The sequence below is a fragment of the Haliotis asinina genome, chromosome 12, assembly GCF_037392515.1.
Source record: "Haliotis asinina isolate JCU_RB_2024 chromosome 12, JCU_Hal_asi_v2, whole genome shotgun sequence".
Classification (NCBI taxonomy): Eukaryota; Metazoa; Mollusca; class Gastropoda; order Lepetellida; family Haliotidae; genus Haliotis; species Haliotis asinina.
Window position 1 is genome coordinate 40,024,792 of NC_090291.1, and position 13,161 is coordinate 40,037,952.

The following is a 13,161-nucleotide window of genomic DNA, read 5'->3' on the forward strand; positions in this document are numbered from 1 at the left end:
TCATGATGATGATGATGATGATGATGATGATGATGCAAGTGATGTGATAGCTGATTTGATAGTGATCACAGCTTTCTGGGTAAGGGAAAATGTTTGTGTGAAGTCCATTTCTGGTGTCCCTCAGCCGTGATATTAAAGGAGTATTGCTAAAAGAGGCGTCAATTCACTCTCATGCAGCGACCGCTCCCTGAGAAATCCGCTGCCGCCTCTTTTCATTACCTTGATGTCTTCTCAGTCGCCCTTGATTACGCGACGACTTAAAACCATCAACATATTTATTACACAAGACAGACATATGTTTCGCGGATCCAAGTGTGCAGTCTTTACCTAAACGAATTCCCCGACCATGAAAACATAAAACATCGCGAGATAAAACGAAAGAACTGCAACAACGGCACATCAAAGGTAACCGTCCTGTCCTTTTCTAAAGCCTCGGGTCATGTACAGTTTCTGACTTTCTTGCTGACGAGAGCAATTGTCATTCATAAGAAACTGCTGAAGTCGCTTCAAAATAGTTAAAGTGTCCTTTGATCATTTGACTTATGAGTCATGAGACTCGCACATTCGGCTTCAATTGTAAACGACTTGTGGCGGAAAAGCCCGAACGGCCGTAAAGACTATATACAGTGCGGTCAATGATTCCGATGACAAGTACATCATCAAACTTAGTACTGGTCTTAAGAAACATGCTAGATGCCACTCACTCACACACTCACTCACTCACTCACTCACTCACGGATTTCGAGTTACAGTACATTCCTATGAGTATCTCATCAGGGACGGAATGGGATAGTGATCGGTGAATACAAATCGTGACAGTAACGTCATCATGCCCCCAGTACCACTGTTGCTGTTCATGGCATCGTCCACAGCTTCAGCGTCCAAAATTTGCTTGTTTATCGGGTTTTCTTGAGATAGAATCATCCAGTCACTTAACTTCACTACATATGTTCCTGCTGGCTCTCTGTGGTCTCGATGGTAAGGTGTCGGAAGAGGAGCTAGGGGAGCGGAAGGTCTTTGGTTCGATCCCCGATCGCAGGTTAAAATGTACTTATTGTTACCTTGCCTGGTGCTCTGGGTTGTTTTAGAGGAATGAATTGTCATCATGAACGAGCATCATAAAAGGCACGTCAAGGCACACACAAGATACGTCAATATGTAACCTCAATAATTTTAATCCCATTTCACCTCATTTCACCTGTTATATTCGTAAAATGTTTTAGGAAATTGTTACATTTAATCTTGTCAGCTAACGCAATGCGTGTATTAAACGTGTTGTGGTACAATACGACACACTGAAAGTGTGCATTCGCTGATCCAAATACCACCACGCTCGGTGTATACTGTGTATGCCGGTGTACCTATGTAAAGACATTTGAAAAGTTTGAAGCTATAAGAACTTCTTTGAGTGACATTTTAAAGTTAGACCAATATTATAATAAGTTATAATAAGTCCAGCCACACAGTCCAGTTTAACTAGGTCCCGCAATGTATAGTCACACACAGTCACGTTTAGCCAGGATCAACCATATACATCACACAACATCCAGTTTAACCAGGATGAACTATGTAAAGTTACATATAGAGTCTTCTTAAACGAGGTTAAACTGTGAACAGCCAGCCATAGTCCGGTTTAACCAGGTTCATCTTCATACATCACACAACATCCAGTTTAACCAGGATGGACTATGTCAAGTTACATCCTGTCCTTTCTAACCAGGATCAAATATGTGCAACCTCACCTTATCTAGTCTCACACGGTTACGTACAGTTTGGCACAACCAGCCACACACAGTCTAATTCACCAGTCACGATCATCAATCGACATATTTGTAGACAGTCAGCTCGAATCTCTATTCCCAAGAATGCCTTTTAATTTGACTGTTTATGGGTCTCTTAAAACGCTTTGTACAGTCAGTCGATTCCAGACTAAGCTGAAAACAGAAATGTTCAACCGCCCGTGAAAACAGTTGTAATTTCTAGCACGTCTGGGCAGCCCCCAGCAGACTGTTCGTCACTATGGCTCAGACACATAAATTGGATGGTCAAGTAAGCTAAGTAAACTGCAAAGCCAAGCAGTTTATCTTTTTTTCGAATAATGTCAACATTACAACTCCCACAAGCGCCGTTCTCACTGGAGACCCAGTCTGACTTCACACATGGGCACTATGTGAAATATATTTCACCGACCTTGACATTTCTGACACAAAAATGTCTAAGTATGATACTGTTGGACTATCATTAAAATCACACACCATAGCAGAAAGCTCTTACTTCTTAATTCTTAATTCTTATTATCATTCTTAGAATGATGAGTCAGTCATGTCATCATGACGCAAGCAACGTTTCCTTCATATTACATGTAATTCGTATTTGTTGTTCCTAATAGGCATATTGTCTGGCCTGTTAGCATGATCGTCATTGTCAACAATGTCAAGATAACGGGAATATGTTTCAGGTCCACATCAACATGCTGGAGGACACAGCCGGGTCAGCCTCTTGGAGCAGCACCTTCCTGTACATGGGCGTTTACAAGCGCAGATGCGAAGTTGTAGAAGGTCCATGGAAACGATTTAGTATTAACGTATTTGCAACTTTACCACAGAGGATTATTTAGAGAAGACATATTACAAAAGAAGCTTACTTCTTCAATATAAAACATTAACTGCCTATTTTTAGGTACTACTCAAAGATTTAAGAGCCATTTGTCAAGCTGCATTTAAGTATTTTCAGCTTTTCAATATACGCACACAAGCTGGTATATACGTTGGCAGAATCTTTCCAAATAGATTTTGTTCGGAAAGTCTTGAAATCGCATGTAACTATTGGCAGTAGTAGGTGACCTCGTCTAGATTGATACAAAAAGAACAACTGTCCTTCATTTCCCGATTTCAGTATGTCGCATGACTACCTTACGTTGTCCTTCAATTAGAGCGTTAATGGACTGACAATAGTTTGCGCACCATTGAACTGGTTCACGCTAATCACTATCCTCATCAGCCGATGAACGTCAAGAATACAACGTCAGCGTTAAAATACTGACAGACCTCAGCCAGATGATCACTACCTAGTCGTCTGTTGTCAACTGCATTGTTCCAACAGATATTATGGAACCACCAGTTGTGATCAACAGAGCGTGTTTTAAATGAAGGACACCTTCTGCTTGCATTGCATTGCATTGCATTAGGTGTTTTTTAACTGCGTCACCCACCTTGTAAGAGCCGCATTCGCTTTATCTGTATCCCTGGGACCTTACACATGCAAGTTGCCTGTCTCACATTTTAAACCTTCGGCCCAACCCTTTCCGTAATCCATTAATCCAAACTTAGGCCGGTTTAGAACCCACTGGTTCTGATACCCCGAGCTCACTGGGGCTAATTTAGTATTTAGGTTTTTTATAGTAGTGGTACAGAGGAAAGATGGGAGGTTTTTGTTCAAGATGTTAATGCGTTGATAAGTCCAGACCTCCAGATAAACTGCAGTGTAAGCACTTCTCGATTTGCAGATCCGCGATCATACCCGTATTTAACCAGCATTAAAATGGGTACCCGTGAGGATATGCTGGCAATGTGAGTATTTAGTTCATTGCGCTGAAGGGGCTGCTTGGTGGTATGTTCCCCTAGGAGTTGAAAGGCGTATCGGAAAGTACGATAGTTTCTTTTGATCGGCCATAGTAATGTACGTAGTGCCGTGAGTAGGCACAGTAAGCGAACAATTACTATTGCCTACTCATCTATTACTATTGCCTACTCATCTACCAAGCCATCCACCCAACCATTCACCCACTCACTCAATAGCCCACACACTCACTGGATATTTTCTCAATACTTTCTTACCCATTATATCTCATAACATCCATCCACCTATAGATCAGGCATCGCCAATGGACACATGGCACCAGATCACTGGGTACAAAAGGGCCACCAAGGCTTGTATATAGAAGCACCACTTGTGATTCCTTAGATAGAAACAACCTGAAATATTAATGCATTCCCTTCTTATCTCAGCAGATTGTTATCGCTCATGACATTCAATTCTACTTGACATCCACGATTGTTTCCGCTATCGATCGTCATAATCTGCCGTCTTGTTGCCAAGTATTTCAGTATTGATAAGGGAATACTTTGTAATAAATGAGAACTATAACTGCTGACTCGGGAATATCAATGTTGAGTTTCAGGCGTCAGATTGTCACGTCGCTTTCTTCTTGAGATGAGATGAGGTGAAATGAGGTTTAACGTTGCGTTAAGGATTACCTCGACAACGACGTCCATGTCGGTGCCGATGTTGCTGTTGATATGTGACTTGACTTGGGCCGGTTTTGTAGAGCGAACGGAACATTTGGCTTTTCTTGTCAAATAATATGTATCTCATTTCGTGACCTGGTGGGAGTTTCTCGTGCTGTTTGATAAGATTAGCCAACTAATCTTTGCGCATTGTTTATTGAAGAATATGATCCTTAAGATGCATTTATGTATTTTTAAGAAGAAAGCTTAAAACAAAAAACATAGTTATGCTTAAAAATATTTACCCCAATAACTTTTCAAATTAAATTATGAAAGACAAAAACATATCTTTAAAGAAAGTGTACACCTATGGTAAAAGACATACGTCTCCTAAAATATTTGTACATCTTCGTATATACAAGAATCATAAAGGGCAAGATATGACTCTTGAAATACATATTCACCTAAGTTGAAATAAAGTATAAAGGACAAAATATGACTTTTGCACTGTACGTTCACATATGTTAAAATATATTATTAAGGAATAAATATGACTCTTGCATATATGTTCACCTATATTGAATTTGTTTTGGAAGGACAAAATATGACTCTTGCAATATATGTTCACTATACTGAATTAATTTTGACAACAAGAAATACTTTTCTTGAAATGCATATACGATGATATTAAATGAGATCATAAAGGAACCGATATAACGTACGAAATACTTGGGATTACAATTTTTCAGTAAAATACAGACTCTAGTACCCCGGGGATTTAGTTCCAGTTTTTTTTACCTTACTGATGTAATGTATGTAATGTATGTTACAAGAGATCATTTCTAACAGGCGTTGTGTATAAACTGTGACTCTTGAAATATACGTACGTCTGTGATTACATAACTATAAGATTCAAATCAACACACAACCTCTACAGAAATGGTGAACAATGGGCCCAAAGGTTCACCTGAGTTCATATGTCTTCAATCTCAAGCAATAAAGCCAACAATTGTTGAAGTTACTCGTTATCGTGTTCAGATTTCACAAATCGTCTCCTTTGCACCACTCAACTAACTCTGAGACATGGCGAGAGCTTGGCCAACAAGGAAGCTGGAGTTATCCCCCTTTAACATGTCGCGATGCTCTGTCGACGATCATTTCCTTGAAGGACAACAGTTGAGAACTCTGGGCTGCGTGAAGAAGAAGAAGAAGAAGAAGAAGAAGAAGAAGAAAAAAAAAAAACAATGAGGAAGTGGGTTTAGTTTTACGCCGCTTTTAGCAGTATTCCAGCTGTATTACAACTAGGGACACCAGAAATGTGCCTCCCTTATTTAACCCATGTGGGGTATCGAATCCGACCTTCAGGGTGTCTAACGAACGCTTTAACCGCTATGCTACACGATGCTCCGTTGTTTGGCCTATATTTTAAGAGGTAATGTTTCAAGAATAAGTGACCTGATGTAAGCACCCAAAGATCACTTAGAGCGTTAAACAAGAAACGAACACAAACATTTTAGTGAACATTATTGCATGAAATCCGTTCTGAAAGTTGAAGAAAGGCGATGGAACACACTGCATTTAGAAGCTATCTGAAAAATATCACCGAGATAGAAAGTCCTCTTCAGTTTTAATTACTAAAAGAAAATATACCACCGACTCGTTATCCTTGGCACGATGATGTATCACAGAATGCGATTATAGCCCGCAGAAGACTCAGATTCGAGTCCCAATATGTGCACAGTGTATGAAGCCCATTTCTTGTTTTCTTCCGCCGTGATTTAGTAGTCATGTTGCTAAAAGCTGTGTAAAACCAAACTCACTCATTCACCCACTATTTATTCTTGCCTGTGTCGTCATCCGCGTGGAGGCATTGAATATAAGTCAAGGTACTTTAAGGATGATACATTCTTTATTATATTATAATGCGAGGGTTCGGTACAGGCCCTTATTGTCGTCAAACAAGAGTAAAGTACTACAACACAGAATAAACTTATATACGTCTAATCTGGATAATCGGAAACATGAAGGTACGCACGAAGGGGATTAACAAAAATAGAGAGGGATATAGCCATGTGATTTAGAAATATTTAGATCAATGAAATGAAATCAACCCTCCCTCTAAATGTTTCAATGGTTAGCACATCAACAAATCATCAAATCATTATCAGCAATGCAGAATCAGCATCGATACAATTGAAACAATTTCTCCCATCACAGACGAATTCAAAGTGTACTTAATAGTCTAATATTCTTCTGAGCCATTCTTCTGTACCATATCTATAGAACGAACAGTGATTGTGTAGTAAGACAAGGGTGGTATATCTGCCATCTACTGTTCAATCATTACCAGGATCATTTGTTTGAATTAAACAATATTATTTAGTATACACATATTTATTCGGAAACGAAAAGGATTGGCAAACAAGCCTGAACGGCTTGTATAATACGTAGTAGGACAAGGGCGGTATATCTGCCATCTACTGTTCAATCACCTGTGTCCCCACGTCAGTCTTATTCACCAATTACCAAGATGCTTTGTTAGAATTAAACAATACTATTTAGTATAGAAACGAAAATGATTGGCAAAGAAGCCTAAACGGCTTGTATAATACAGATCCAGGTTCGCAAACATACTATGTCCCAAAAGAACGAGGAATGGTAAACAGGCGGGGGCTATTTCTACACTTCTCCCTACAATTATTAGAGTAAACTATTAATAAAATAACATAACACATTTACATCGCAGTATCAGCTGTTTTCAGCATTAGTATACACGTCACACACATCCATATAAGGTACACTGAGATTAACGTATACTTGGGCATATACACAGACATTTCATGGCGGAAACATGACTCTACATAGTAGCATATCACAGATTCAAATAACTGTGGAAATTGTAGTTGTTTACAAAAAGAAATCTGAACTGATTGCATAATAAAAAAGTTTATGACACGACACACACATATATACACATCTATATACAGTACATTGAGATTAACGTGTACTTGAACACATACACAAACATTCGATGGCGGAAACATGGCTCTACATAGTAGCATATCACAGATACAAAATAACTGTGGAAATTGTAATATTTTACAAAAAGATAGTTTGAACTGATTGCATTATATAAAAATTGACGACACTATATTTGTTCCTTTTGTCCATATAATGCTGAATCCAAGCCATGTCTCGGGATAAATGCATATGATCTGCCCAAAATCAATGTATCGGGATATGGGAGGCATTTCTACAAATTTTGGTCATTTCGCTTTTGTTCCTCTGAAGATATATGCTCCTTCTTTTTTATATCAATTCGTAAAGGCTTCAATGGACCCGCAACCCTTTCCCAACAAAGTTTTTGGTTCAATCTCAAATATTAGCAAGAAATCAGAACATCAGTACTTGGCACAACCATTCAATCAAGTTTATTCACATCCTGACCTATAGTATTATTTTTTTGTTAAGGCGTATAACTCTGAGTCATCAACGCATGTCTGTGAGTCTCTTTGCATAATGACCAAACACTTATGCTCTTAAGCGAGAAATCCATGTGAGATACCTGGCATCAAACCTATGCATGAGTGCGTCAATGGTTCGCCATATCGACGACCCAAGGTCAGATATGGGTGGACTACTTTCCTGATTGCAATTGTATCGTCCTTCTGTCGAACTCCCTAACATTAGAGTCACAACTTTATGGCTTTAGGGTGTTAAAAAATCATCTTAGAAAGTAATTGGTCAGAAAAGAAGGTGCTGTGAGTCTGAGAATAAACAATTTCAAGGTGTGTAAAATATACTACTCCACTCTTCAGATACCGAATACACACACACACACAGAGAGAGAGAGAGAGAGAGAGAGAGAGAGAGAGAGAGAGAGAGAGAGAGCAACACAGACACGAAAAGTAACACAGACATACACATTATAACCTCTGGACAAATGGACAGGTAATGAACGTGACACCAATGCCATTTACACCCTTCAAATTAATTAAATTTTTATCTGATTACAGGAAAGAACTGTTTCCAATATACATACCCACTTCATGCTTTACTTTAAAGGCTTCGTGGATCTGGGTTTAAGATCTGATTATCTACATGCAGAAAGTCCCCCTTCCTTTCTGATATAATTACCTATGACACTAAGTGCTGGTAATTCACGACTAATCTACAGAATTTAGTTGATAAAAATCATGATTATCATACATATACAGCAAGAGACATGTAATAGCATCAATAACAATTAATCAGAAATACATAGTGCGAATATGAATCAAACCTTCAATTTCCGTTTTGTGTGTACCTGTCATTCATCATTCAATAAATCATGTATCACTCGCATTCCTAGTTAGAATAGTAATATTTGATACTTGTTTCTCAGGTACTGAAATGCACTTCTCGGCAAATACGAAGGTTCCTATGGCAACCAGCCTCTACTTATGTTGTGTCTTGAAGAAACAGAACACACTCATAGCTAATTATTTGTTTTCATCTAACTAGTACGCACAAAACCTGTAACATTTCAAACTGGTAACTTCCACTCACTTCATACTTTGCTTACACCAAAACAAGCTATATTATATTTCAGAATATATAAACTGCTACTGTTCATATTTAACAACTACAATTTATATTAATCAACTGCTACTATTCATGTTTAACAGCAACTACAATGTATATTCATCAACTGCTACCATTCATATTCACCAACAAGTACCATTTATATTCATCACCTGCTACTGTTCATATTCACCAACAATTACAATTTATATTCAATAACTGCTACTATTCACATTTAACAACTACCATTTATATTCATCACCTGCTACAATTCATATTCACCAACATCTACCATTTATATTCATCAACTGTTACCATTCATATTCACCAACAACTACCATTTATATTCATCAACTGCTACAATTCATATTCACCAACAACTACCATTTATATTCATCAACTGTTACCATTCATATTCACCAACAACTACCATTTATATTCATCAACTGTTACCATTCATATTCACCAACAACTACCATTTATATTCATCAACTGCTACAATTCATATTCACCAACAACTACCATTTATATTCATCAACTGCTACAATTCATATTTACCAACAACTACCATTTATATTCATCAACTGCTCCTATTCATATTTAATAACAACTACCATTCATGTTGAGCAGTTACTGCTACATACTAACGGTGAGTATTCATATTCACCAACAACTACTATTCATATTCACCCCACATACATCTATACTAACAGGTACATTTCCATTTAAAAATATAATTAAAATGAAAGAAAGCAGTTTGTCCCGGGTCATGTATAAACAAAATATTCAAAGCTACTATTGTGCACGCACATTGGTTACTAGTACACATTCGTATTTACAAAAGACCGTAGTATGTTTGGCCCGAAAGCAGCCCCATGAATTGCAACTTAACTCGAAAACTAATAAACATAAAATACTAAATTAAATGCTGATCGTAATCAAAACATAATACCAACTCCCTGATTTTTTTTCTCTTACAAATGTTGAATAATTTATCATTAAACTATTGCCAACAAGTAGCTATAGTGCGAGAAATGGCGTAGACATCACAAGTCAACGAATAAATAACTTTGTAGGCACTTGTGCACGCGCTTCTCGAACACTTGGCTGTTCTTTTCTCTGAACTCCCCCCTCGTAATAAACAGTTAACTGTGTCAGTATGTTAATGATAGTTTGTTAAATAATTTGTTTTATTATTTTTAGGACCAGATTCTACAAAAGCCTCTCAGAGTCGGTATTATATTTTATGATCAGCATTTCATTGAGTATTTTATCTTTATAAATATTCGAGTTAGACTGCAATACATCGGTCCCCTTTTGAGCCAAACGGACTACATGTATATGCGATGGTGCTTTTCCCACGAAGTTGACTTCCTCTACAAAACTCAATATCAAACGTAAATGCCAGATAATAACCAGTCTCGACTGTCAATTTCCACTGTCAAAATAGCGGCGATTAAAGGCAACACAGCTTGACTTTGTTGGCGAATTTTGTGATGATGACATGAAATATTTCATGGGTAACAGTTTCCACCACAACTTTCCCGTGATATTTCACAGTCAGTGAAACAGGTTGTTTCCAGCCAAACGAACTCGTTTGCTTTCAAAACTGTCTTAAATGGCAATCGAAAATACTGTTTCATCTGTTCTTTAGTCTGAGGTAATACACAAACACTTGTAGGAATTAGGCAATGGTAGGACATCCTGTTTTGTAAATACTTTCGAAAGGTATATATAATGATATTCTGCTGTGATTATTGACTACTGTTACTTTTTGTGCCTCATTATCACGCCATCATAATGATTGCAGAGCTTTGTTTAGTGTTTCTCGAGGTTCTCAGTTCTCGAGGTACCTGTGTCAACAATCCACTTAACAAGACCAGAAAACATAGCATCAGCTACAGTTCTCGAGGTATTTGTGTCATCAACCCACTTAACAAGACCAGAAAACATAGCATCAGCTACAGATCTCGAGGTACCTGCGTCAACAATCCACTTAACAAGACCAGAAAACAGAGCATCAGCTACAAGTCTTGGGGTATATTTAACAGGACCAGAAAACATAGCATCAGCTACAGTTCTCGAGGTACCTGTGTCAACAATCCACTTAACAGGACCAGTAAAGATGGCATTAGCTGCAGTCTACATATTAGTTCAGTCCACAATCCGGTTATTGCTCACATTTATGACATTTCTTAATATGACCAAACATTTTACACTGGTTATAGTTCTGCGTGCATTTATGTCCACAGGCGAGTGTCTGCTCACATTTGGCAAAGCACGTGTAGCTTTGCTTGGAAATATGGCAATACATAGGATCAATGTGTCCACTTTTAAAATTCACATTGACCCGTTCTTCACAGTTTTCCACGGAGACATTTCGTGAGCAGTCTCCACAAATCCCTTTGCATGAATGGCCACATTGAAGAGGCTTTGTACAAGGTAGTGGGCATGTCTTCTGTACAGCTGAACTGTAACATTCACTCTCAATAACATGGCCACACGGAAATGTCTTTTTCGTTGCGACAACGCACTTCTTAACATGGCCAAACATTCCGCACTGATTACAGTTCTGCGTGCATTTATGTCCACAGGCGAGTGTCTGCTCACATTTTCCAGAGCATTGGTACCTTTTCTTTGAGGCTTGACAATGCATCCGACAAGTGTGTCCACATTTCAGTGTTACATTGACTATCTCTTGACACTTTTCCGTGCAACCATTTCGTGAGCAGTCTCCACAAATTCCTTTGCATGAATGGCCACATTGAAGAGGCTTTGTACAAGGTAGTGGGCATGTCTTCTGTACAGCTGAACTGTAACATTCACTTTCAGTAACATGGCCACACGGAAATGTCTTTTTCGTTGCGACAACGCACTTCTTAACATGGCCAAACATTCCGCACTGATTACAGTTCTGCGTGCATTTATGTCCACAGGCGAGTGTCTGCTCACATTTTCCAGAGCATTGGTACCTTTTCTTTGAGGCTTGACAATGCATCCGACAAGTGTGTCCACATTTCAGTGTTACATTGACTATCTCTTGACACTTTTCCGTGCAACCATTTCGTGAGCAGTCTCCACAAGTCCCTTTGCATGAATGGCCACATTGAAGAGGCTTTGTACAAGGTAGTGGGCATGTCTTCTGTACAGCTGAACTGTAACATTCACTCTCAATAACATGGCCACACGGAAATGTCTTTTTCGTTGCGACAACGCACTTCTTAACATGGCCAAACATTCCGCACTGATTACAGTTCTGCGTGCATTTATGTCCACAGGCGAGTGTCTGCTCACATTTTCCAGAGCATTGGTACCTTTTCTTTGAGGCTTGACAATGCATCCGACAAGTGTGTCCACATTTCAGTGTTACATTGACTATCTCTTGACACTTTTCCGTGCAACCATTTCGTGAGCAGTCTCCACAAGTCCCTTTGCATGAATGGCCACATTGAAGAGGCTTTGTACAAGGTAGTGGGCATGTCTTCTGTACAGCTGAACTGTAACATTCACTTTCAGTAACATGGCCACACGGAAATGTCTTTTTCGTTGCGACAACGCACTTCTTAACATGGCCAAACATTCCGCACTGATTACAGTTCTGCGTGCATTTATGTCCACAGGCGAGTGTCTGCTCACATTTTCCAGAGCATTGGTACCTTTTCTTTGAGGCTTGACAATGCATCCGACAAGTGTGTCCACATTTCAGTGTTACATTGACTATCTCTTGACACTTTTCCGTGCAACCATTTCGTGAGCAGTCTCCACAAGTCCCTTTGCATGAATGGCCACATTGAAGAGGCTTTGTACAAGGTAGTGGGCATGTCTTCTGTACAGCTGAACTGTAACATTCACTCTCAATAACATGGCCACACGGAAATGTCTTTTTCGTTGCGACAACGCACTTCTTAACATGGCCAAACATTCCGCACTGATTACAGTTCTGCGTGCATTTATGTCCACAGGCGAGTGTCTGCTCACATTTTCCAGAGCATTGGTACCTTTTCTTTGAGGCTTGACAATGCATCCGACAAGTGTGTCCACATTTCAGTGTTACATTGACTATCTCTTGACACTTTTCCGTGCAACCATTTCGTGAGCAGTCTCCACAAGTCCCTTTGCATGAATGGCCACATTGAAGAGGCTTTGTACAAGGTAGTGGGCATGTCTTCTGTACAGCTGAACTGTAACATTCACTTTCAGTAACATGGCCACACGGAAATGTCTTTTTCGTTGCGACAACGCACTTCTTAACATGGCCAAACATTCCGCACTGATTACAGTTCTGCGTGCATTTATGTCCACAGGCGAGTGTCTGCTCACATTTTCCAGAGCATTGGTACCTTTTCTTTGAGGCTTGACAATGCATCCGACA

General features: G+C 39.1%; 1 protein-coding gene across 1 annotated transcript; it reads right to left on the bottom strand.

Annotated features, from left to right (window-relative positions):
- Positions 1-11,480: 11,480 nt before the first annotated feature.
- Positions 11,481-13,053, bottom strand: LOC137257500 (NFX1-type zinc finger-containing protein 1-like). The gene is made up of 2 exons (XM_067794828.1): positions 12,255-13,053; positions 11,481-11,602 (listed from the first exon to the last, which is right to left on the bottom strand). The coding sequence occupies exons 1-2, from the start codon at positions 13,051-13,053 to the stop codon at positions 11,481-11,483; spliced, it is 921 nt and encodes a 306-aa protein (XP_067650929.1).
- Positions 13,054-13,161: the final 108 nt, after the last annotated feature.